A 27,166-nucleotide genomic window follows, 5' to 3' on the forward strand; every position below is an offset into this window, starting at 1 on the left:
CAAGTTTCATATTCCCGAATTTTGATTCCCGAGTCATTGTGTGTAATCATACCAGCCCCTTCCAGAAAGCGGCAAACCACTATCTCTGTCTCTCGGATAGGACATACAATGGAGGTCCCTAGTGTAAAAAGAGAGTAACAACCGGATAGAACCATTTTGGTCACAACTCATGCATGTAAACGATCCCAGGAAACGACCCTCTTTCATTAATTCGACGCAGAGAGCAGGGTGCATAACCCGGGATAACGGTCCCACCTCACACTAAATGGCCTCTATCATGGACATGATGGAAAACCAGATACTATAGTATAGCTGAATATGGACTAGCCTAGTTATACCAGTAGCCTGCATGACGTGCAGCGTATCAACCCTTCGAACTGGATCACTGAGCAGATACTTAAAATGGCGATTCGGGTAGCTGTGGTAAGCTGATTAACCGTTTCACACTGGTAACTTAAATTGCTTGTAACTTTCTTGAAATTATCGCATGCAGGAAAGGCATGCAGCTTCCAGAGACCTTGTCCTTGCAGTCCATAGGCGAGCCCTGGTTCTCGGTAAGATTAGGAAGTTAAAACCGTGCAGGGTGCGTGGTCTGCCTGGTATCACCCCTATAAAAAAAATGCATGTAATAACAACGCTAAAAACTGTAATAACAAACCTAAATGTAATATCGACCCTTAGTGTAATATCATTCCTAAATGTAATACTTTTAATCCTGAATGTAATATGAACTGTAAATGTAATACATTTTTATTCTTCAATGTAATATCGATGCTAAATAAATGCAAAATTCACCTTAACACTAAATGTAATACGTTTTCACCCTAAATGTCATATCGACCCCAAATGTGATACACTTAAACGATCAATAGATCTGATAGATAGACTTAAATCTTTGGAAGTTATATGATCTCCATAACCATAGTTTCTAACCTCATCGCATCCGCCACAGGTTACTGGAGGCAACAAGGGCATCGGATTGGAGATCGTTCGTGTTCTCTGCCGACAGTTGGGTGATGGCGGCGTGGTTTACCTCACGGCCAGAGACGAAAGCCGGGGGCAACAGGCCGTTGAGCTGCTCCGCAAGGAGGGCCTCACACCCAAATTTCACATCCTGGACGTCACGGACGCAGGAACCATCTCTCGATATCGTGACTACATCGAGAAGACACACGGTGGTCTCGATATTCTCGTCAACAATGCAGGCATAGGGACACCGGTACAAAATAATTATTGGGATCATTGTTTGCAAATATTGTCTGTTTTCCTACAGATTCCCCACAACTCGCCTATTGATTTGCTCATAAAAATGTTAAAAAAATATTATGTTTTGATCAATAATCGAGCAACTAACCCTTTCCCGCATCATCATTGATATGTTCTGAAAAACAGGAATTTGATGCAACTTAAATATTCTTCTTTGATTTTGGATCGAAAAATAACTTTTAGATAAAGTTTTTTTTTTTTTTTTAAACTCTATTCTATCTACTGAATGGAAGGGGGAAATTTATACTCTTTTATTCGAAGGTTGTAATCAAGACCCAACTTGATTAGGGTCTATAGCAATTACCACACACCCTTTCCCTTACCCTAACCCTACTCCTAATCCTGAACCAATAATCTTAACCCTAACTCAAACTCGACTTAACCTAACCCTAACCTTATCTTTACTCTAACCTTGTCACTAACCTTAGCAGGGGGCAATTGCTCTCGGGAGGTAATTGCCCTGATACGGTTATATCATATAGAGTTATTCATATAGGATGATAGATACGTAGATACGTGGATGATCAGACACCCATTTTGAGGGAGATTAATATACAGGCAGACAGGCAGGTGTGTAAGAAGAAAGATGGTTCAGAAGAGAGGTCGTGAAAACGTAACATTATGGCATTATGGACATCAATGTGAAATCAATCTTACGCCCATTCATTTCTGTCCTCGCCAGCAGGACCTAAGCTCCTATGACCAAGCCCAAACAGTCATTGCCACCAATTTCACTGGTCTTCTGGAAGTTTCGCGATCACTCATCCCTCTTCTACGATCCGGGGGAAGGTAAGGGATACTTTTTCTTTTCCTCCCCCCCCCCCTCCCACTGACTTTAAACGACAACACTTCCAGACATGTTTGATTATTAGTATAAGTATTAGCATCATGACTATTATTATCATCATTAAGCGTTTGTTTTTAGAAGGCAACGAATAATCAAATCTTTCCCCACAACTCATAAATCATGTGGCGAGTCAGTTATCTACTCTAGCCAGCATTATCTACTCTAGCCAGCATTCCACTTCTCTCATGCTTGATGATATGATAAGTAACAGAAAGGTGTTAATTCCGCCAGTGCCATTGGGTCGTCATCAGCAACACACCAGGGATCACCAGTGTTTCGGCTTAAGTCCTGGACGCCTCCCCTTGGCTGGCCGGCGCTGCGTTGGGATTCCCTAGACAGCAGCCCCACCGGATACCCGAGCACCCCGATACCCTCCCACTCTTTCCCTCCAAAATACCAACGTTCCCCCCCCCCCCCCCCTATATTTCCACCATCACACCATGCCTTAACAACGATCCACGCAGATCCTGTCTCTGCTGCTCCACAAGTTAATCCTCTTTACCCACCTTTCCCCCTCTCTACCCATACTCGATCCCTTCGTTCCGACCCGCCTCCTCACCGATCGTCAAGCGAATCCCCTGCACCCAACCTCCCACAGTATGCCCCTCTACTCTCCACCCCTTTTCTCACCCTCCTCCCTCAACTCAGCATACCTATCTAACTGTCTTTCCCTTACCTCATCCATCGTCATTTCTCACGGCACAGTCAGTTCCATCACTGCCACCCTGTGCACAGACCTAGCCACCAACATCCCATGTCCGGCCGCAGGGCAGTCACCGTCACCTCCTCTGGCACTGTATGATTCCCCTTTATCCACCCCACCTTACAATCATCCCCCGCTACTAACATTCCTCCAACATTATTCCCTTGGCCCTGCTTTCTCTTACTGCATCTGACTCCTCCTTTACAAAATAGATTCCTCTCACCTAGGGGGTACATTCTTCTTTCTCGTCTCCACTGCCACCCTTGCCACTCCCTCCATTTCCTTCAGCACCTGGCTATGCCTCCATGTATAGGCCTGCAATAAGCCTCCACACGCTGACACTATCATGTGCTCCAGCAACCCCCTCGCTTTCTTGCAAACCCTTCATCTATCAAATTGATGCCCCACCTCATCAGATTCACTGGTGAAGGCAAAACATCGAAGGCGGAGCTGATCATGAAGCACACAGCTCCACGAGAGGACATTCCACGACACCTTCCTGTGCTCCACCCCTTCCCACCAAGTCCACACCCCCTGTTGTGCAGCTTTTGCAAACTGGTACTCCTCCTCCTTCTCCTTAACCGCCTCCACTGCCAAATCCCTTCTACCCTTCATGCCTTGCTTGCTGTACCATCACACACCCTGACGAAACCCGACCCCGCTCCGCCCCACCTGAATAGCACCTCGCATCTCCTTCCACCTTGCCATTGCTATTGCCTCATCCCCATCCTCCTCCGCCCTCCTCTTCTTGTGAGGATCTGTGGCCTAACTCATGCTGTTGTCTGGTCCTTTGACTCCCTCATCATCATTACCAGCCTTGCTTGCCTTGCCCGCTTTATACTCCTCAACCACTGATGTCATAGGAAATTGCAGTCAGGTACGAGTCATCAAATATTTGACACTTTACAGATTTCTGCCCAGATGATCGTCAGTTCTCCAACTAATGAATAATAAACAGAAAACATAATTGAGTTTGAAACAACTTAGAACATTATTTCTGTTTGACCCGTACAGAGTTGTGCATTTGGCCAGTACCATGGCACACATGGCATTCACGCAGGTGGGAGACAGAGTGAGAGCGAAGTTCCGGCAAGTTTCTTCTGAGCAGGATGTCATTGACCTCATGAGTGACTTCCTCAAGTAAGCAAAAGATTCAGCAGGAGTGATCCTCGTTTGCTAAGCTAGAGAGTGATATTAAGTCTCACAAAGAAAGGAAGTTTTTTTTGTTTTCAGTTGTTAATTCTTTCTTTATTATTGACATACTTGCGAACCTGTATCCAACAAGATTTTTCTTTTTAAACATAACTATGGACTGACTTTACACCACATTCATCATGGTACAATACGTAGGCCTATAAAGGGGTGAACATAATTATGCTCGATTACTATATTTATAGCGCTAAGTCCAAGAAGGCGACACATGAACGGAGAAATTCAAGTAAATGAAAATATACAGGTTGGGTGATTTCAAGTTTATCACCATGTACTGCTGTACTGCTGCAATTGTCCCTCGTGGAAATCACACAAACACTCTTGACATGACTTTACAAATCTATGCCTTTGAGCAAAATTATGATCATTGTATTTTGGGGATGTTAGGATGTTTCTAGCAGTTCATTTTTTTTCTAAATCACCGTTGTTATACAAAGCATTCATGGCTGCATCTTTTTATTTGACTTGCACCAAGCACACTTTTGTCACGATATCGACTTTGTAGTGGTGTGAAGTTTGGGGATTGATGATTGTAATTGGCATATTGCTAGTGCAAATCTGACCGACTGGTATTGGAGCTCAGTTATGGAGCTAAACTTCGTAGGATATCCAGCACCAGCACTGGCACCTAACATGAAGTAGCTCACCTTATGCGGAGATTAATTCCATCAATTCAATCATAAATCAAATACACGGTTCGACCTGTGATAACTAGCCATGTCGAAACCGGCATCCGTCCGGATAAGCTACCAGTATTTGGCAAAATATGGGGAAAATGTCTGTGCATGTATATGCAACTTGTAGCTGCCGACCAATTGGTAGCGTAATTAGTAGCCTATACATCACAACGGTGCATGGTGTAATCTATTAAAGTCCGTTTTTCAAAGGTAAATTGTGTGAGTTTTGTAGGAGTTTCCATTGAGTTTGAAATCATTCGATGTTGTTTTGTTTTCTTTCTTTTTTTCGTCTTCACTGTGTGAACATGTCCAGATGATAGCGAAGTCCGGATAAGAGATAACCGGATAATTGAAGACGGACTATATGACTGTGTATTCAAATTTACAGATATCATTGATGGAACCTTCTTGTAGCCTGGTATTTATATACATTGCTTTTACAACTTATATCGGTGGCATGTATACTGAAGTCTTACGCAACAACCTCTCTGTTACCAAATTATTTTCTCAGTCCCATATCTATATTTTCCAGTTTATCACATTGTATTTAGAAATCTGATACACCAGCATTACTTACGCTTAATATAGTTTGGCAAGGTACTGCAAGTATGCTACAAGGGGTAGTTACGTTCTGGTGAACGTCATCAATAATAATGTACACCAAATTATATCGCCATAATAACAAAGGAAGGTAACTTGGTAGTGCTGTAATTTGTTAATTTTTTTTTTTTCACACAGAGCGCATAAGGCGAGAACAATTGTGGAAGAAGGCTGGACGGAGTGGAGCTATGGGATCAGCAAATTAGGGGTGGTTTCCTTGGCAACGATGCAAGCACAAGAGATTTCCAAGGATGCGCAAAATATGTGTACAAATTATAATGGAGCGAAAAAAGAATAATGCACGCCTTCCAATATGTAGCAATATTTATCAAAAAAAAATATGGCAATGGAAAAGAGTGAACCACTGAAAAGCATAATTATAAAAGAAAAAATCGCTACTTTTATAGTTGATACAGCACTCTAATGCTTCTTCATCTGATGAAATCGGTATGTTTGAGAATGTTTCTCCGGATGCAGTACATGTAAAAACTTCTCGTTCACACTGCCAGTGTTGCCCAGGGTTTGTACAGACGGACATGATGACGGCAAACTTGAGCGAGGACAACTGCTTCGGTCGACAGAAAATATCGACTTTAGAGGGCGCCGATACCCCCGTTTATTTGGCCACACTACCCGCGGGATCGACCGAACCGCATGGAAAGTTTCTGCTACGGCGACAGGTTTACGAGTTCATCAACAATGATAGGGAAATTCAGTTTTAAGAGTTTGTTTTCTTTTTCAAGGATTGCCCCTTGCCAATATGGGTTTCATTTCACGTTGTGGTATTGGTGGGAAGACTTCCTTTTGTGACAGCCACCCAATTTGAAAAAAAAAAGGAAAAAGAAGAAATATTTTATGTACATGTATATCATACAATCAGCTGGGAAAGGTATAGATAGCAATAATATACTATATCTATATGAATTAAGATATAGAGTTTCTTTATGCTATAATGGATCAATTATTCTAGAAATCTTTTCTTGTTGGTCCATGTACATTTCATCAACAATGACATTGGAATGCGTGTAAAGAGTTTTGCATGGATTTGGGATCGCTATGTGTCTGTTTGTTTATTTTGTGTGTCTTTCTGCTTGTATGTCTCTCTGACTGTGTGTTTTCTTTGACTTCTGTGACTTCTGCACACACTCAGAAGCTTCGTAGAGCAACATCGCCGGCAGAACTGCCCCCACTTTTTTTTTGCACCATACAAAGGAATACATAAGGTGTCATCACTTTGGGCTCCCTTACTTTTTTTTTTTAAATCCCGGAAGTGCCTAAGTGGCACTGGAAAGAAATAGACAGAGACATGCTTTCTTTCTTTCTTTGCTGGTCAGCTGAAGAAACCAGGAAGTGCCCCCCCCCCCAACACTTTTGAATAAGCTTCGCTGGCCCTTAGCAACACCATGAAACAACTTTGCTAGTCTAGAGCTAGTCTAGATATGGAGGATTTACATTTGAAGAGTTTTATTGCAAAATTTTCCAAAATTTTCAAACTTGTCAAAGTAAGTCCATCGTCAGATAGAGCAAAATTAAACCTTTCCAGCAACACCTCACTTGTGACATAACAAGGAATATTCTAGAAGTTATGATTAGAAATATCCTGTATTTTCTTATCATTTTCTTTGTTTTTTAGCAGCTTTAATCACAAATATCTGAACTTAACAAAAATTGAGTTAGCTCGTTTTGCAATAAAACTCTTCGTTTCGTTTTTTTGTAAAAGCACTTCAACACAACATGACCAGCATCAGGCCATGTGACGAAATGATCCCGAGAATGTACCTATCTATATTTTGTAGATGGACAGCTGTTCACAATCACAACATTGCAGCTTTTGATTCATGTTGTGCATATTGTGGCTATTCAGAGAAGAGCCCAGGATCTGTACTACGTCTGAAATAACTGATGGTAAATATCAATTATACTGTTTTACTTACGGATGTTTTGTCCGTCAAATTTGCCCCGCTGTTATGTGTTTACTTGTACAGTATTTAATGACCACAAATTACATTGCTAGTTTGATATTGAATATGCTGCATGGATAAATCTTTAGATTGCCTTGTGATGAGCATCGATGTGAACCAGCCAGAAAATTTAGGTCCCGTTGACACCACTTTATGCATTTATTTTGTGCATACTCTACCGAAATTTACATTTTGGTAGAGATTTTGGTGACAGGGCATTCCTGTATGCTGCACCGAAATTATGGAATAATCTCCCTTTGTTTGTAAGGCAAGCAGCTACAATTAAAAAGTAATCTTTTGAACAATGCATTCTATGTTTGAATTATGTATGTTGTGATTATTACTTTGTAATGCGCAGTAGAGTATATTTTTATAGTAGCTGCACAATATAAATGTCCTTTATCATTATTATTATTATCATTATTACGAAAATGTTATCCATGTCATGTGAGTAATGCCCAAGTCTTGCCCATTACGAAGTACATTTAATACAAAGTCATGTTCATCCTCCATGCAAAATGGTTTTCCCTTCAGACTGAGTGGCAAATTGCAGGTAAAACCTGTGTCATGGGGATATTGAAGGAAGATACAATATTAGCATTTAATGTTTGATCACATTACTTTCTCTCTTTGTAACAAAGTATCCAAATAACATTAATACATCCTGCTGTTAAAAACCGTTGCTCTTACCGAATATCAAACAAAAATCACAACAAATGGTTTAATATGCCTCATTGAGTTGTTATAACTTCAAAATCCTTTGTTTCAAAATGATGCAGTGTAGTTGTTGAATGTGACGTGGGGCTGAAAGGGATAATACAGAGAAAAGAATGAACCAAATCACACACATTGCACAGATTTTTCCTAGTCTTTATCTCTCTGCATTGACACTGCAATCATTCCTGCTTGCAAGAGAGTGTCTACGCATTGTTGGCGGTGTATGAAGTATGAAAGGAGTGTAGCCATGAAATGATGGCCACCATACCACAATGTTCATTTTTTTTTTTTAAATTGTCTTCAGCTGCAAAAGACAGTGGATGCAAGAATTTGATGCTTCCCACATAAGAACCAGGCAAAATCAACTGAAATATGCTACCTCTGCTTACACAATTCTTATTTTCATTTTCTTGAACTGTATAGGTCTATATGGTTGTGTGTCATTTGTATTGATCTCAGAGGGTTGTATTGTACATTATCCCGTTAATAAAATGTTTTTTCTCAACAATTCCTTTGCTGCTATTCATTTTGTATGTGTTTATTTGTATTACATTGTATGATGAGTGTCAACTACTCACTCCTGGCTCAAAGGAGGGAATTACTTGTTGTTGTTATTGTTGTTGTTGTTGTGTGTAGATGTCAGGATACAATATTTTATATATAATGGGTTCAAGAATGTAGCCAATTGGAAGTGCTGAAATGAGTCACGTGTGCGTGCATTAATTTCTTACTAACATGCATGGCCTGACGTCACAATGTTTACACTAGCAGTGCGCACTCAATCAGTTGTTACAAGTGCCTCGCGCGCTACTATACGCGCTGTCAATCCTGTAAACAACTTCTAGTTCGGGCTGCTGGCCGGCCTTTCTTGTGCATAACATGTGGCGTACGTATACTCTTATACGTACAGTACTTATATGTGCGGGATTTCCGAGTGCGACGTGCGTAAATGTTTGGGACAAACATCTTCAGACATCTTGACTTTTTGACTTGAGCAAGTGCTACATGTAGCTGACTGGTATTGACCCACAAAGGTACATGAAAAATGCTGTTAGTTTTTGACCCACTTTATAAAACAAATGATACACAGGATTATTTCGTGGCGTTAGTGGAGATGCAGCTCACTCTCGGGTATTTACAATGTAGTGCAACATGCACACGGCTTCACCTCGTGCATGTTTCACAATTGTGAATACCCTCGAGTGCGCTACATCTCCACTAACGCACTCTATCCTGTGCATCATTTGTATATTAATAGGATGAAAAACAGAAGATAAAGAACAAGACACAAACATTTTATTGTACCCAGACACTTTAATACCACCGTATGTGATCTTCTGCTCCTGCAAAGTGTACATTTCTTTTTTTTTTTTTCATTTTTAAAAAAGGTCTTTACATGCACATCAGTAATAATCCTGTACACAGTATAAGTATATATGCAATGTCCCCTTACACCAGTGAAAGTTAATAGGCAAAGTTAAACGTAGACAGTTCTTTCTTGTTTTCTCAGGAATATATAAATATTTAACCATCTTCATTACTTTCTCTAGCTTGTATAAATTTCATTTACAATGCTTATTTTATGAAAAAAGGAAAGACATTTCTTTATCTATTTTTCTAAAACTTATTGCGTACAAATAACAATGTTTCAATAGTTTCCCCCAAATGCTGAACTCCTTCACCATGTATGCTCATAACTGAAGGACAATAACATAAAATCATAGATTTGTACTTCTCTCAATCCTAAAACAAATATAACTGGGATTATCTTGCAATGTTTCATCTTTACTGCAAGTAAACATGCTTGGTAGAGACAAAAGAAAACCTCAACATCATTAATACAAGAATACAACATTGACAAAACTTCTGTTTTGAAAAGTGCAAAAGGTTGGTTGCAGTCATACTCAGTATTTAGATAATGACCTCCAACTTGGATTCCACAGAATCACAACTTAAGCGGAGTTAAAGCTGGAACACCATTCCTGACTGCCGGCGTGAATGCGTACAATCTTTATAATGCATGAAGGGGGCTACGATTTAACGTAACAGATGAAGAAATTTTGTAAACCACATGTGTAATATCACCAAACCTGAAATGCTAACACATGTCAAGAAAAAAAGGCAGCCAATTTTCTTTCTTTGCCATTTACAACAATTATGAAACAATATTAAATCAAAGCAGCACTTTTAATCCTCCTTGCACGCTCCCCGTGTGTATGTGCCAGAGTTGTTACTTCGTCCCTGTATCGGGCTGGACCTTCCTTAAAGGTCAGCAGTGGACACATGACTTGCTTCTCGCAGGAATTGTTTGTTGGCCCCCCATAGTTTGCCTTCAAATAATGCTTTTAATCAAGAGACATCAATTACAACAGGCTTATGAGTCTCACATCTCCAGTATAAATGGAGGTTCATATCTTAAGCCAGTGGGATCAGTTGAATATGTATCACACTTATAGCAGAAATTTTCACCTTAATTCATTTCTTTTCTTTTCTTTTTTTTTTTTTTTTTTGGGGGGGGGGGGTACTAGTGTGAGGATCAATGAACATGTTTTTCTTTATTGTTTAGTTTAGTTTATTATAATTATTATTATTAATATCATTATTTACCAGCTGACATGGACTGTAATAATAAAACATCTTAAAACACAATCAAAGGGAAACTGACCAGAAATTCTCAGGTTTGAATCCCTATGGAATCCCATTTTCTTTGCTCAATTGTTCACTAATAAATATATCTTATCTACAAATTTACCTTTTCCCCAAACGATACTTCACAACTAGGTAACATAATTTGAATATGGGAAGTCTCAACTGCCCAAACATTTCAATACTTTTTATACTGCCAAACATTCCCATACCACAGGGGAAAAAAATATCATATCCTATAATGTCTCGATGGGGGAGAATGGAAAAACAGCCATGAAGGGATTTGTAAAAAATAAATACGATAATGCAGTAATATTTCAAAATTATGATTAAGTAATGCTACATTCAATGAGGATGAATACAATTTTGGTCCATTTCCAAATGTGATCACCAAATCATTCATTAAGCAGACTGCCAATTCATCAGCAAAGTTCATTGCAATTTTGCAAGCACTATGGGAGGGTGAGACACAGAATGACAATTCTTTAATTAACATTTTAAAACATCAAGAGCATTTGTAAGACGCACAAACAGAAACGTGAATTACAGTAGGTAATTGCATGAAAGCCAGCTTGGGAAAAAAGACCAAAACAGATCGTCCATCTTAAGCTGGACATCCAGTCACAAGTATAACAGAGAAAAAGAAAAAAAAAGATGCCACACTGTCTCTGCTATAAAGCTGTCCAGGGGCCCGTTTCATAAAACTTGTCATCAGTGACAAGTTGTCATAGATGTGACAAGCTACTGAAATCCTTGCATCTGTTTGGCTGAGAGCAAATTTGTCAATGAAATGTGGCAGTTGTCACTAATGACAAGTTTCATGAAACGGGCTCCAGGTGTTGTGAGTTCTGCTGAAAACATATCCCATAACTCTAATCCCCAATACTGTTACAGGGGAGGGGAATATAGCCACATGAAGAGCGCCCTCTGTTGACCACACATGAACAGACTGGCTGGCATACAAAGATTTACCACTGATCTTACCCATAATATTCAGTGACATTTTGAGTTGATAGATAAAATTCAACAAGTACGGTCCTGCCACCATAACTGCCTGCAAATAAATAACCCATCATGATGGTAAACCTACAAGTTACATACCCAACTAAATTGACCATGCTACCGCAAGATCATTCTTACTGTTTTGTGATAGAATTTCAATTAAAAAGAACAACAAAAAAAATCAACTGAAAACACTTATTAAATGCATGACAACAGCCCAGGATCAGCCAAGTGACTATGGAATGCAGGCGGTATATGAATGCATAAAACAGCACAAAGAAATGATGACCACACTGCTAAATTCAAGATAAGGCTATCGAGTCCAAGGAAGCATAACAATTTGAAATTCTGAGACACACACAGACACATCAGTAAGCATTTTTCTTTTTTTTATCTCAACTGTTTTATGTTGGTCAGAGTTTTCACTTTTCTAAGATGTCGACTTCTCTCTATTTGTAGCCTCAACAAGATCTTTCCCATTAACAGCTGTGACTCCGTGGTGTGTAATGGTGTTGAATTACCCACCACTGATCTACAAATAGGAATACCCCAAGACAGCGTGAATGCGAACCTCATTACAAAGAGGACCAAATATAGAGGACCAGTAAAAGTGGATATTATTACGTGAGTAATTTTTTTTAAATGTTCGGTTGGGTAAGGATGAATTTTGCGTTTTTTTTTTATTCTGAGGAATCGAGTCACTTAATAGTGGCGCATACATCAGGCAAAAATATTTGCATATTTCATTTTTTGCGCTAGTTTCAGGTCACGCGAAATGCGTGAAAATGTCCACGCTGCAAACATTTCCACTTTTACAGTAACTACACACAAACCTAATTCAACCCCCTGCTCTGTTATGAGAGAAAACCACAACTTAAGTGTGATGGTGATGCATGTGACAGTTGGAGAGAGAGTGAAATGCCACTTTGCATCAATTTTTTTCGTACCTGTGACCCCTACACAGGCAAAATTTCAACATTCAAATGAAACAGAACGTCAAAAAAAAGAAAGGAGTGAAATTGACACACATAAAGAATTAAGCACAAGATTGAGATAAAAAAATAAAAATAGCGTATACACATATATATGCATATATATGTATATATATTTTTTCATTGATATAATATAATCTTTTTGACACATGAAGGAGTATGGTACAGCTTCAACACTCATCATCTGGTCTCCTTAAACTTCAAAATTGCAAAAAACAATCAAAGCATTGAGCCATCATTTGGCAATGCGCTCCATGTCCAACCTTTCGTGCATTGCTGGCCTCAATAATACAACTGAAAGACTTGAAAAAAAGCATTATTGTATGATGAAGCCCATTGGAAGCATTTCCTTGGTTTACAAAAAAAAAAAAATGCAACACAAATATGTAATCATACATGAATTGAACTGAGTAATAAAATGAACATACACACGTGGTTAAGGCATGTTTTTCAGTGGCGTCTCACAAATATTTGCCCCCATGAAGACGAGCAACACACTGCAATATACAGAGCGGGATTGGTATCCAACCCCATTCTCCTTGCATCAACTAATGGTCCACAGCAGGATTGGGACCATAGTGGAACTTGCAATTGGAAGCATAATCTTCTTCTCTGCTCGATCAACTTCTACGAGATTATCTAAAGGGAATGTGCAGATGCCATATATTACGCTTCAGATTGAGCAGTAGTGGAATCGATATTTTCCGTGTAGAGTAAGGGAAACGGAGGATGACTTGTCGAGGAATCTCATTTTACTTCCAGCATACAGAAATTTATTGAAGAGAGGTTATCATTGCATCATCTCACGTGCCTCGCAAAAATCTTGAATGCACGGTCATACCAACATGAACACTGTTCCTCATCAAATGGTGCACAGTGCTAACTCAATGACATCCTGCTAAGTACAATTTGCTTTGCTGTGAACAATTGAAACAACATTCGTTATAGTAAAGTGCGGCTGCAGTAAGGAGTTGGAGCTGACATCAAACTTTACTTCTTGCTGCATCGATCCAGCGACAAGGTTTCCATGATGGAATGGCTTTTGGCACTGCTATCTTCTTTGCTGACAAGCCATCTCTCCACACTGGGTTTTTGACATGACGATGTGTTAAGAGATATCAAGTCATTCCCAGCCTTGTACATTAAGTCGAACCTCTCAGTCGCTTTAAAATAACATTGGGGATAATGCTGTGATTGGTTGAATTTAATGATGATGTCACATGGTGACAAATTCAGTAATGTAATATGGTGATATTGCCTTCTGGATAAGATTGGAACAAAGAATGATGAGAAATCATGTAGATCAAATAGATCTTTATGCTTCAGCTTTTGAAGTTGCAGTTTGAGCTGTGCTAATGAAATTTATATTGAAATTGTACTACATATCTGATTCAAAGCAAGATCTGGTAATTTTGAGTATGATTAGAGGGCATAGTTTTCTCTCTGATTTTCAGATCAGAATGAACTCAATAGAACCTGACACTGAAACAATTGCTGCAAAATATGAGTATTCTAAAGGACTACCCTTTGGTACACAACCACACTATTCAAAGGCTACAGCACAGTTTGCTTCAGTTCAGTTTTTGTTTTGACAGACGTGAGCAGAAAAAAGAGAATATTTTTGGCAAATCACTGACCCTTGAAATGCTGATCATCACAGAATACAAAACAAAAATATGATCCTCAAGTTGATGTAGTGAACGTCGGTGGAAGAAGGAGATCGCTCCAGATATAAAGGTCAGAGACGGTCACTGCTGCTCCTGTCCACCTCTAATGTGTGGTCAACTGGCTGATTTTAGTCCTTCCTGGGCGACTTAACTCATTCGCTGTCATCATGAAACAGCAAAACCTCCAGTGCGACGCCAGCAACTTGGCGAGATGATGCAGCTCCCGACTGACACATCGTGCACAGTGAATCAACGAAAAAACAAGTCTTTCACCTTCTCATACATACTAATCTCCAACTGCTGGATTTGAAAGGGGCTAAGTGATGACGGAGAGCTTTATAAATAAGGAAAAAAAAATGGCGTACACAGCCAGCTGTCACCGACTTGCTTTTATTATACGAAGAAGACAAATCTAGTTTAAACATGCTTGTGTATTCACATGGTATACAGTGAAGTGAAATCCCCCATGTCTTTGACGCGCTTTCGACAAGGAAAGTCCACAGATCATACACTGCTGAGTTTGAAGAGTTCATCCACAGGGAGGGGGGAGTGGGGTGCGGTTCATGATGTCTCTCGGCTTGACATCGCTTCAGAAGATGTGATCGTACTCGAGGAGGACAAACTCCATCACCTGGTTCTGGTACACGGTTGCCATGGTCATGTTCATGCTCTCCCGCTCTGGCCACATGAGGGTGGGGCCAAATACCGTGGCCAGGTTCTTGGCAGGCATGCGGTTGTGCTGTACATTGTCCATGACCCTGGAGGAGGGGTGGGGGTGGGGAGATCAGATGGGGGGGGGGCAGGGTTAGAAGATAAAAACAGAATTTGCTGAAAAGATTACTTTGCTTCTGGATAGGTAAAAAACACTTTGCCCCTTTTATTACTAAAACAGAAATGTAAGCCTCATGATATACTTTATCTTCTAAATTTGTGCAGATGTCACAAATTGAATCTATCTTAATTTCCAATAAGAGATATGCAATGAAATTCAAAGATGCCTCTTCCATACAGATGAGACAAATAATCACTGCAGCTACAATTTCTGACAAAATGTATGGTACACAGGCCTACACACATTTTGATTTCTCCATATCAAAGCTGTGCCAATACTGTGATTGTTCTGCACCCTGATAAAGTATCAAAATACCAACATATGGTTTGTGATATTAAAAACAGAGTTAACATCTATTTCCAGCGTTGAGAGTGCACATTATGCACATACGATTAAAAAAAAACACATAATGATGGTGAACCACAAGTTAGCGAGTAAAAAAAAAACCCCAACCAACCAAACAAACAAGCAAACAAACAAACAAACAAACTCTGCTATAAAAGGTGTGATGCCATATTTTCACTTCAGTTCCTTATTTGAACATCAAAGTAACATAACTATATCATGCTTACGGAAATCAAATACATCCCTTTTTCAAAGTTCCTGTAAAGATCAAATTTTGTTCTACAAGCATCAATAGGCGCATCGCTCTCTTTCTCTCCAACCCCCCCACCCCACCCCCTGACACAAGATCAAACACAATTATGAGTTGTCTACAATATACAAGGTCTGGTTTTTAGTGGGCCTCTCAATATTTTTTTCTCAGAGCATGGATAATGAAAGAAGTTTGGTTGGAAACTCTGTATACATGCTTCTAATTCATTAATCACCTCTAATGTTTATCCTACAGCCAACTATGGTGTACTAAAGATTATTTGTGCTTTTTGTATATTATGTTCAGTTCTGTAGAAAAAGAAAAATGAAAATAAATTAGAAGTGAATTCAACTAAAAAAAACGGCATTTCCACTCATTTGCACCCTTGCCTGTCTTGTGTCATTAAACATACCTTACCTCTGCTTGGCAGTAAAAGATGAAAGAAAAGAGAGAAATCAATACTAAAATACCTGACCAAAGAGTAGCACACACACTCGGACACGCAGACATAACTACACATGTAACTCTGGAAACAGATCTAAGGTTTTCTCAGCTCGGCTTACCGTTTGAGATGAGAGAAGAGTGTACGAATGGTTTCTCTGTTGACTGGAGGCATACCCCTGATCAGTTCTTGGAATGCTTTGATTTTCTGCTCTCTACTTGGTATCTTGGCTGCAATGAGAGGAACGAACAATGGGAACACGTCGGTCACAGGGACGGACAACGGTGGTTTAAAAAATGCAAACACAACAGGACAGGAGAGAAATCAGCTGCAAAGGTGCACAGAGCAAAGTGAAAATTGACACCCCAGTAGGAATGGTTATAACCCATACCTGCCAACCCCGAGACTTAATAAATCTGAACAAACAAAGAAAAATTATTTGAAAATCTGAACTTTCATAAATTTCATACACTTAACTACTAACAGATATTTCCAATAAATCAGAACACACTGAAATCAGTGCATTTTCTTTCAGTGAAAAATCTGAATATTCTGATTAAAACTGAACAGTTGGCAGGTATGATAACCTTATGAAAAGAAGCATGTTGGGTGATGATGTCATCAGCTGAGACTTTCCCACTGATTTGTGCATACCAGGTACTGTAAAACATGATATATTCGCGGCATGAATTTTTCGCGAATTGGAGCCAACGGCCTTTTTTGCGGCATGAAATTTTCGCGAACTGCCACTGGCATTCAATGCATATAGTGTAGATATGAACTTTCGCGCGCATTTTAATTTCGCTAATCTTGGCGCGCGCGAAATTCGCCAAATTACAATACTCGCGAAAATTCCTCGTTTTACAGTATTCATACTCTAGCGACTTTAACCTTTTCTTCCCCAAACATCATCAGCTCCATTATTGCAATACAATGAAAAGACGATGAACAGGGTAAGAGTTCGTTTCTGACTGCTATACGGACAAAATGTTAACATTTGTATGAGATAGGGAGAAAGTTCCGAGAAACAAGATGCTCACTTATTGATGCGATGAATCTATCGAAGGTGGCGAATGTGAAGAGAGGCTCGGGGAGTTCCCGAAAGTAAAGCTTGAGGGCACCAGTGATGACGTGGATGTCTTCCTTCCACGGCGATGTCTCAAGATCGACAGGCTTTTCTGGAATTTCACGGAGTAGATGAGCAAAGAAATGTGGACAAGACGAAAAAAATATATTTTAGCACTCTATAATTGCTTCTTTATATTTTTGCAGAAATCTTCAATAAATAGGAAGCAAGTGAAAATTGTGTCTGTCTTTTCAAAGACAGAATCGTCATCACATTAATTCATCATACTTGTATCTACATTGGCCCTTGATCCAAACTAAATCACCATAAGCTAGTAACTGATCAATCTTGCCAATTCTCACACTGTTGGGTTTGAGATCAACTCCACAGGATTTTTTAATTGAAGGATGAGTTTCATCGAAATTAAAACTATGCAATTATCAAGGGTAATAAATCGTTATTAATAAAATTACCAAGGGTAATTAAAATCGTAATTAATAAATAGATAATTACAGCCAACTTGAACATGGTGTGAAATTATACCTGAAATACACATGACTTCTTTAATGACAATCAAATGAAACCTGTTAATACAATGGCAAGTTGACAATTAAGAAATCATTGTAAACTAATTGATCACTAATTACTTCCTCAATTAAAATAAAATGAGACAATCTCTCAATACAGCTGCCTTTCCTCTCCAAATTAAAATCTGTGTAGCTTTGACATATACTTCAATAAGTGCCTTTCAAAACACTCACAATGTAACTGCAACTTTTAAACTTATCACAGAATTTATTTCAGAGCAAGGAACAAGGAGCAAAGAACTTTAGCCCATGACAGTTCTTTTTTTAATTCTTTGAATAAATGAAGGGGCTTCAACTTCTCCGAGGATAGAGTTTGCTTTCGTAAACATTTTTTTCTCTTTTCCATTGACCTAAGTTCACCGATCAGCAGGACTGATCAACTCTATAACATGTGCAGAAAACAAACAGAATTAAGAGATCGACGTCAAATTTGCGTTACCTTGGTCAACTTGGAAGCGCAGTTTCTGTATCATGGAGAGGTTGCCGCTGACCCTGTAGATTCCGTCGCACATGAGTCCCCGCTTGTCTATCGTGGCGATGCACTGGGACACAAAGTTGGGCACCAAAGTCCGCTCTTTGTCACAGAGCTTGATGATGTGTTTGCCGAAGACATTTTCGTCTGAGCGGGAGCAAAGGAATATGAGAGATGATTATGAAAGATTACCCATATCTTTTTTTTTCCCTTTGCATGTAATATGTTTGGACAGTGCCAGTCTTGTTAAAATTTTTCATTGTTTTCCTCTCTAATTTGCATAGCCAAAGGTGAGCAGGAAATTTCATGTTGAAGCTTACTTTCTACAGCAATGTAGTGCAATCTAATTCTTTTCTTTAAAAAAAAAAATGCTCAGCACACTGGAAACTGGTCTAGCACAGGTGAAAAAAAAGTCAGATTTTGAAACTTGATTTTTGGGGTTTGCTTGTTTCTTGCATTTTTGTCTGTTAAAGTATTATCGGAAATATTACGTTATTCGCATGTGATAAGGCCTCACCACCGACAAGCCTCATCCCAATGGATTTTGTTCGGATCAAAACTTCATCACTTTTCTACATTTTGATAAGAAACTTGACTATTTCTGCATGTTTGAGTGTTTTCATACAGTATGTGTTTGTTTTATCACAAGTTTACCAAATGATGTAAGCTGCGTGTCCTCAGGATTTCAAGTGCATAAATATAAAGATGAATGACTGAGTGCGTGTGCGCGAAATAAACCTCATGTGAGAGAAAGCATGCGTGTTTGTGTCTTCATGAATACACACAAAGAATGTATCATACATCCTTGCTAAAACAACTCAATAGCCGAATACAACATTCAATGATATAGTGTCGTCTCCAATATTGAATAACTTAGTGGCTATCGAGTTGCTCGTTGGCACATTGCATAGAGCATTTTGCAATGGCGTGTGTGTTTATTAGGCTGGTGTTTCTTTTGGTTGTAAAGCCCAAAATTTGGGTGTTCTGCCATATAGGTCTCACTGTACGATTACAGCTTTATTCATATTAAAAATAGCGCAACCTTAACACCAGCGAATACAACAAAAGTGTTTGCACATCACGGTACCTTGTAGAATTCCTTTGCGCTTGAGTTCATCTTTCTCCGGTCGGCGGATCATGAAGCTCTTGAGTTTCTCGCGAATGTTACTCTTCTTCACTGCGTGGGCTTCATGGGATACTGTTTGAAATTGAAAAGGGAAGAGGTTATTAAGGTACATACATACAAATATCATTAACCTATTTGATATAATGTATCCACCTATCATGTACAAACTATCACATGATCACACTTTTTTATGAAACTAGAGAAATGTTTCATTTTGTAAGCATTTTTCTTCTTTTTTTTTTCTTTCTTCTTGGATAGAAAACCCATTTAATACAAAACATGGACAAAATATCTTCATTACAAAATGTGCAATAACAACAAGTAAAGCTCCAGAACTCATCACTGAACAATCACATGAGAAATGAAATGTCTGCATCGCCATCTCCTTTGATTTAAATTAACATCTCTTTTCCGTTCCGGAACCAGGAAAATATAAAGAGAAATGATCTTCTCATAAGGCTGGAAAGTTGAAGCATTGAAATATGAATCTGAGTGCCTCATTAATAACTGACAATTGCCTGTTTAAAACCTATGTCCCAAACAACAAAGATGGTATGGCATGGGAAGTACATTGATATCATTCCACGAGTCATAAATTTCTGATAACAATTTAATATTTTGATGGGCAACTAGTTGTCAACCGCAACACAAAGAGGGCTCCTTCATCCCACCTCTAGGTGTCATACCTGGACTATGGATATCGTTGATATCATCTGGACTTGGACTGGAATGCCACAAACTCCCCTGACCCTGTGATAACAACACAAACAAACAAACATTTTATCATGACTCCATTAAGTGTAGATACAATGAGTCTACTTTAAATCATCTCAATTGCTTTGTGTATAGTTAGCCTTCATGCTGCTTTTATGACCTTTATACCAATTCAGAAAAGTAGATGTAAATCTTGAGATAAAGCTATGCCCTCTTTAGATACTGACCTCTATGGCTGAGCCAAGAGATGGGGCTGGACATGTCAAAGGAAATACTTTCTGCTGCATTTTACTCAATTCAGTGAATATCATGGATTTTTCACTCCCTTCCTGAACACAGAGATAGCTTTCTACTGATGTCAATTTTTTTATCTTGAATCACAATTAGTTGCTTCACAACCTTGATCTCACAAGAGAGAGTCTACTCTTAGATTTTTGATGCGTGATTTACAGTTTGTGTGTCCCCTTTACACCCCTTTCATAAGCTGGTATGTTGTAAGGGGTAAGCAATTCAAACCTTTCCTCACGACGATAAAACTGAGAACTTCTTTATGATGGAGGGGAAAAACAATACTATAGTTTTCCAGTGAATTCATTGGACCTCTCAAAATGTTCAACTGTTATTCTCAGTGTAAAAGAGCAATGTATTGTCGAGTGACATGGGGTTAGTTTTTAAATTTCTTGTGAACAAATTCTGAGGTGTATTACCGTAACATTCCATACACGATATTGGGATACATTATTCTTTAATCATGGAAACTTTTGTGACATTTGCAAAAGGGATACAAAACCTTCAAAGTAATGATCATTTTTTGACATTGCTCACAGCATTGCTAAATGAAACTTGTGCAATCATTCCCAACAAAGTCCCACTTATAAAAACTTGTGTGCGCATTCTTTGAATGTAGAAATGATGCGCCACAATTTCTGGAGATCATGCAAATGATTTCATCACTCACTTCCTCAGAGCTGTATGTGTATAAAACTGATACAAGCTCACATGGACTCTTCTTCTTGGCCTACTCCTTACAATCTACTGTAATAAAAGCTGTTAATTTTTGTGGAGGCTTGATTATCACAAATTTTGCACAGATGTCAGATGGTGAAAACATCTTGCGAAAATGTTTGTGACCTCCTCACTGCCGAAAATAGCCCTACGCAAAAATAACAGCTTTTAGAGTATTAAGTTTTAAATGAAAACTGTTGAGAGACATGATCTAGAGACAGACATGCAGTCAGTGAGTGGTTCCCATGTCACGTTTGTCTCACCGATATTGCTGCTTTGATGGCCTCAAACCATGAATTGCTTGCCACCTCGTCTTCACCTTGTAGGATGTATGACCCCTGCTCCGCTTGAAGCTGTGTGATTGTGGGATAAGATACAATGTAATTGGTTTGTAAAATGTGATAGGTTTGATGGCTTGGATGCACATGGTGACGGTTAAGGAGGAAAGTTTCCACAAATGCATACAGTGGACTCCTGTCATAATAAAGTGTTCGGGACCAGCAGTTTTCTTTTGTCATATTGACATTTCGTTACAACCGAACAAATAAAAAATGAAAATACATAGCGAGGATAATGTTACAGCCTGAATTTTTATTTCGTTGTAACCGGAATTTCGTTATAACCGTGTTCGTTATAACAGGAGTGCACTGTACTTTTTTTCATTCACGTATGTGCACAACAATCTCTTTCAGTGCTAAATCCTTCACACGACTATCGAAAGCAACAACTAAATTTGTTTATAAACACTTGCAGAGTTTTAAGGTTATGCTTACTTTGAACATCCCCTTAACATTGAGAGAGCAGCTACGGGAAATCTTGAACAGTGAACAAATGGGCAAACCCAACAGTGGAACTTCAGTATTTTTCCCACACTAAATTCAAGATAAGGTAATGCAGTATCATTGCTTAAAAGGGAATGAAACCAAAATTTATGTGAGGATTGAGTGAATGCAGCAATATTAGTAATAAGAACTATCAGTGAAGTTCGAGGAAAATCAGAAAATCCCTTCAAAAGTTATCAATTTTTAAACTTTCCATGCTGCCATAGCTTGATGAGATGACCACAACAGCTTGTGATGCTAATGCAGGACAATAATATGAAGAAATCATACAGAGAATTCCACCAAATGTCAGTATAGCCAATGAATAGACCAGCTGTAAAACTGCTGCCATCTTTCCGCCTTTCACTTGGAAGTGGAGCTTCTATAAACTAAAAGCAATAAAAATTCTTGAAATGACAGTGATGGGAGGGGGGTGGGGCAAGGGACTCACCTCAAACTGTAACCTCTTGGAGGGCTTGCTCCCTGCCTTAGTCCAGAATATGTTGGCCTTCCAGAGACTAATGGTGATATCGGGATTGCTACTATCCTTCTGTGGGGACACAAAAGCAACGGGTGGATTTAAAGAGATTCATCACTGACAAAAGAGGCACATCGATCATCAGAGTGATACAGAAAGATATGCAGGAGCACATATTTGTTTCGTTTACAAAATGGTTGATATATCTTTGATGTCGTATATGGGTTTACTGGTTTGTAGAAAAAGAGAGAGACCCTCCAAACAACCCATCACAACATCAAATAATCATTCTACACCTTTACAATAGAATAAAATGAGACTGCTATTTGATAAACACACTTGCACATACACACCTACAACACATATCAACATCTAGATGGAGTTTTTCGACTTCTGAACAGCTGTCTTTGAAATTCATACATTGTATTACTGGGCATGTCATGCCAGTAAGTTATATTAAAGGGATGGTATCGTATTGGTGGAGACAAGAATTGGGCTTCTAACTTTTTGTGAGATACCAAGAAAGCACTTATGATATACTACAGAGCATACCAGTATAAGAGGAATTCAAAGTTTATTTGATGGAAATCAGGTTCGGAATGACAGAAACATCCAAAAACAAAGTAAAACAAAGCAATCATAATAAAGTGTGGGTCCCACACTTTTAGAATCGCTCTTTTTTGGATATCTCAGCCATTTCAAAACCAATTTTCATCAAATAAACGTTGAATTCCTCATAGAATTACATGCTCTTTCATATTTCATAAGAGGTTTCCCATTATCTTACCAAAAAATGTTAGAAACCTGAAATTAGGTCTCAACCAAAACTATATGATCCCTTTAAGTATTAAAACGGTAGAGGGTTGGCAAGGTTCAGTCATTCATGTCACTGTGCGATTTAAATACATATGGTGTCAAAAATGTGAAATGAGATATATATCACCACACTCAGAATCAAAGCATGAAGGAATGACTCTGAATTTTGATGCAATTTCATCCTCCAGTTTGAACTTGGCCAGTACAATAGGGTTGAAGGACAAAATTGGCCATCAGATTAAGGCAGCTCAAGGGCATGCAAACACACACTCACACACACACACACACACACACACACACACACACACACACACTGACACACATACATATACAAGGGACATTACCTCATAATGCTTGCTGTCCTTGTAATGTTTCAGCTGCGATCCAGCGAGGACGCCGTGACCCGGCCTGGTCTTCCGCGCTCGACTTTTGTCCTTCGTGTGTAGGAGGGTCAAGATCCCTTCCTTCTCCCGAATACCCATCTCGTTCACTATTGGACTGTACACGCTTACCCTCTGTTCTCCCCCGCAAATAAACAAAGAGAAAAGATACACAGACACAGAGAATTACATATGGCATTCATACGCAGCAGAAGGTCCCCCTGAGGACCTTGCAAGGAGCTATTTATATGTGACAGTGCCCTCTTGTGGTGGATTATAACTATGTTGTGTGGATGACATCTACAACTAGATTGGTTGTGCACCTGGAATGTGTGCTGGGTGTGGGCCAGATATTACCCCATGGTCGTTATTGATGGCATGATTCACATCTTCATCTAGATGACAGTGAGATGATGTAACTAGTTCATAATCATATTTGCTTTTCTAAAAGTGCATTGCTAAAGCCATCATTTAATTTGAAAAAGAAATACCACAGATCCACAAACAAATGAAGAAGGATGGAGATAAATGAAGGGCAATGAAACAATGACCTTTCATCCTCTGATAAAACAATGTTCTCTTCCTGGTTATTATGGAGTATACATTCATGATTAAAATGGTAATAACAAGATCTTGTAATTTGTATAACATTTTTACTTTACAAGTCATACAGACTGCAAATATTGGAACCAGTGTGTTGCCCACAGGTACGCCATAGGAGAACAGATGGGTTTTGTAGGTGCACCCTGGTTTGGGTGGCTAGGAAAATGCTTGTTTGTTCTCTGGTATTTTTGAAAAGTTTATCGGACCATAACCCTTTCGATAGAATGTTATTGTTGTTAATTTTTGGAGGGATAAATTTCAAGTGATTTTGTATCAACAAAAAGTCAGAACAAAGGCACCTACAAAACTTAACCTCTCAAGTCTCCTTTTATAGTTATAACAGCTAAATCAGGAAACTTCAATGATCAAGTATGTGACAAATTTTTATTTTGGGTCAAAGGTCATAAGAACATTGCATATCTGGAAACATAACAACCAAAGACCTTGTAATGCCTGAGAGTAGTGGTAAATGTAGCATGAGAAATACATAAAATAAAGATACAAATAACATATCTAAGAGTACAAACATGAATATCCTTTCAACAAATGCCAGTTAGGTGAGATCATTTCAATCACAGTAGAAAACTATTGATTGACAAATTGAAGGTCTTGAAAATGGTGAACGGAAAAAAAATCACAGACAAAATGTTAGTGGGCTCTGTGAAAAACATACATGTACCTGGAGTATTCGACACAGAGCATTGTATATATATGGATGAGAATACATATTGAGTGCCAAGAGATGAGTTTTTTGTTTTTGTTTTTTGTTTAAAGCACAGCAGCAAACAAATGGCAATTCTTTATAAAACGTGATGCAACTGACCAAGGATAATGCAATGTATGTGCCTCCTACACTCCAGAAATTTGTGAAAATCACCATATTGAATTAGATTGCACGTCAAGGGATTCATACAGATCATATGACAGTCATGGCAAGAATGTTAGTCATCAATTAGCAGTTAAAGCACAAACCAAAGAAACCACTTACGTACAGTAGATGTCACTGAATGAGCGTACTGCAATGGGATACTTCAACAAGTTTTTCTTGAGGAACTCATGGCGTGTAATGCATTGAGAAAAGATATTGGTTGCTCTCTCATTATATATGTATGAGACAGCAACCAATCTCTCCTGCCACACCCCAGTACTGCCCCTACCATAACCCTAACCACCCCACCCCCTTTCCCATCCCATCCATCCCATAACTGAAAACCATCCTCGAGTACAATATAACCCTCACAGTCCTCACAAGTGAAATTGACACTGACATTCTACACAAACAAGTCTCCAGTGGTAGTGCCAGGGCTACAAAATGCCCATATAAGGAAAGATTGCAGGCAATTAAAACTAAGCTCCCTTCGAGCAGTTTTAAAGCTGCACACCACTCTCTGCAAACACATCATTCAATTCTTTCACAAAATACACCCTCTTCTCCCAAATTCCAATATTTTCATCAGATTTCCATTAATGTATCAACCAGAGATTAGGCATACTTCCAAACATGTAAGTACTGACATTACTCAGACCATGTTGGTTTAAAAACGTATGGATTTATCAGATTTTTTTTTTTTTTTTTTTTGCTATGTTAACTTGCACAACATGGTATGGCAAAACAGACAGAAATAGCTAACAAGAGACATTGTAAAACAGGTTCCACTTCAAACTTTGGAGTTATGTACAGAAACTGAAACTTTATTTCCCCCCCTCAAAAAAAAAAAAGACAAAAGGAAAGCCCATTAAAAGTGTGTAGCATGCTAAGTTTATGACATAAACATTTCCAGGAGATTTTTTTTTTTTGATTTTTTCATTCTGAATATCTAATTCAAGAGATAGGGGTAACAACAAAACATATCAGCTCTGAATGTAAAATACCACCTCAGATTCAATTTTATTTTAAGTTTTTAAAATAGAGTTACTAGAGGATCAAATGATTACAACAGCAGAAGCTTCAATGGCATTGGACATGGTATAATAAAAAGATACTACAATTTCAAAGTCTTCTTTGTTCATTAAACAGTGAGACATTTGTAAGTGTCGGTTTGTACATGGGAGTGGCATTTCACTAGAAGCAATTTGGTGCTTGATGCTTGACACCATGAGTCATAAAATAGAACTTGGAAGCCACATGCACAGGCCTTGTCATATGCTGTGGAGTAATTCTGCATCTTCCCATCATATACCATGTCTCACATGACAAGATTAGGAAGGAAAATGCCGACTCTGGAACAGATCACATAAAAACAACAGAAGCAAAAAACATGATCTGTTGGCTAACTTCAGTCACCAAGAGGACAAACTGATGTCAAACTTATTTCCATACACCTCAGTTTACTTCTAGATTGATATTTAAGTTTTTAGCTTCAGTAGGTCAGTATTCAGCTCAATTCCAAGGTTAGTTTGTTAAGTTCACAATATCCATGTTAAAACAACAGTTTTGAAGTGAAGATTAATCACAAAGTTCAAGTTGAATTTGATATCAAAATGGAGTGAAATCAGACAAACATAACGGTAGAAGCTTGATAAAAATCATACAAAAACTTAAGTTATGGAATGGTATGGAAAGTCTCCACCAAGTGTTCACCAAAAAGTGGTATATACTAACTTGATTGAATTTTAACAACACAACTACCATTTTGTTCAACAGACATCACTCTGTTCACTAAAAATCATTTGTACACTGTGTAGTCTTGCACTCTGCTAAAGTCCAAATTTAGTAGGCCTATTTCTACAATTACTTTATCACTTTTCCTGACAAGAAAAAAAAAGATGTGATGCACAATCCTAACTCATTTTGCGACAAGAACAAAACTGAAGTGCATTGGTTTTTTAAAGTAGTACTTAGCAGTAACTTTGAGTCCTCTTCATTGCTTGATGATAACCAATCATTGCTTTCTCTAATTCTTTCTGCTCTTGCATATTTGAAAAGTGATGGAGTGCCA

General features: G+C 38.6%; 2 protein-coding genes across 2 annotated transcripts in view; one reads left to right on the forward strand and one right to left on the reverse strand.

Annotated features, from left to right (window-relative positions):
* The first annotated feature begins 402 nt into the window (after positions 1–402).
* On the forward strand, positions 403–3,960 carry LOC139728548 (carbonyl reductase [NADPH] 1-like). Its single transcript, XM_071639484.1, has 4 exons — positions 403–423; positions 953–1,219; positions 1,949–2,055; positions 3,831–3,960. Exons 1-4 carry the CDS (start codon positions 403–405, stop codon positions 3,958–3,960), a joined length of 525 nt encoding a protein of 174 aa, XP_071495585.1.
* Positions 3,961–13,306: 9,346 nt separating this feature from the next.
* Positions 13,307–27,166, reverse strand: part of LOC139728581 (rho GTPase-activating protein 15-like) — a 102,257-nt gene continuing 88,397 nt past the window's right edge. The window contains exons 8-16 of the mRNA XM_071639518.1: positions 23,559–23,759; positions 22,402–22,500; positions 21,393–21,482; positions 20,097–20,160; positions 19,372–19,482; positions 18,252–18,431; positions 17,200–17,337; positions 16,281–16,389; positions 13,307–15,048 (exon numbers count right to left, since the gene is read on the reverse strand). Of these exons, the coding sequence (XP_071495619.1) occupies positions 14,880–15,048; positions 16,281–16,389; positions 17,200–17,337; positions 18,252–18,431; positions 19,372–19,482; positions 20,097–20,160; positions 21,393–21,482; positions 22,402–22,500; positions 23,559–23,759 (1,161 nt within the window). The 3' untranslated portion in view covers positions 13,307–14,879. The remainder of the gene's footprint in view (positions 15,049–16,280; positions 16,390–17,199; positions 17,338–18,251; positions 18,432–19,371; positions 19,483–20,096; positions 20,161–21,392; positions 21,483–22,401; positions 22,501–23,558; positions 23,760–27,166) is intronic.

This window comes from Diadema antillarum, unplaced genomic scaffold (assembly GCF_040938485.1).
Source record: "Diadema antillarum isolate AM-2024a unplaced genomic scaffold, OU_Dant_1.0 seq00000183_RagTag, whole genome shotgun sequence".
Taxonomy (NCBI): Eukaryota; Metazoa; Echinodermata; class Echinoidea; order Diadematoida; family Diadematidae; genus Diadema; species Diadema antillarum.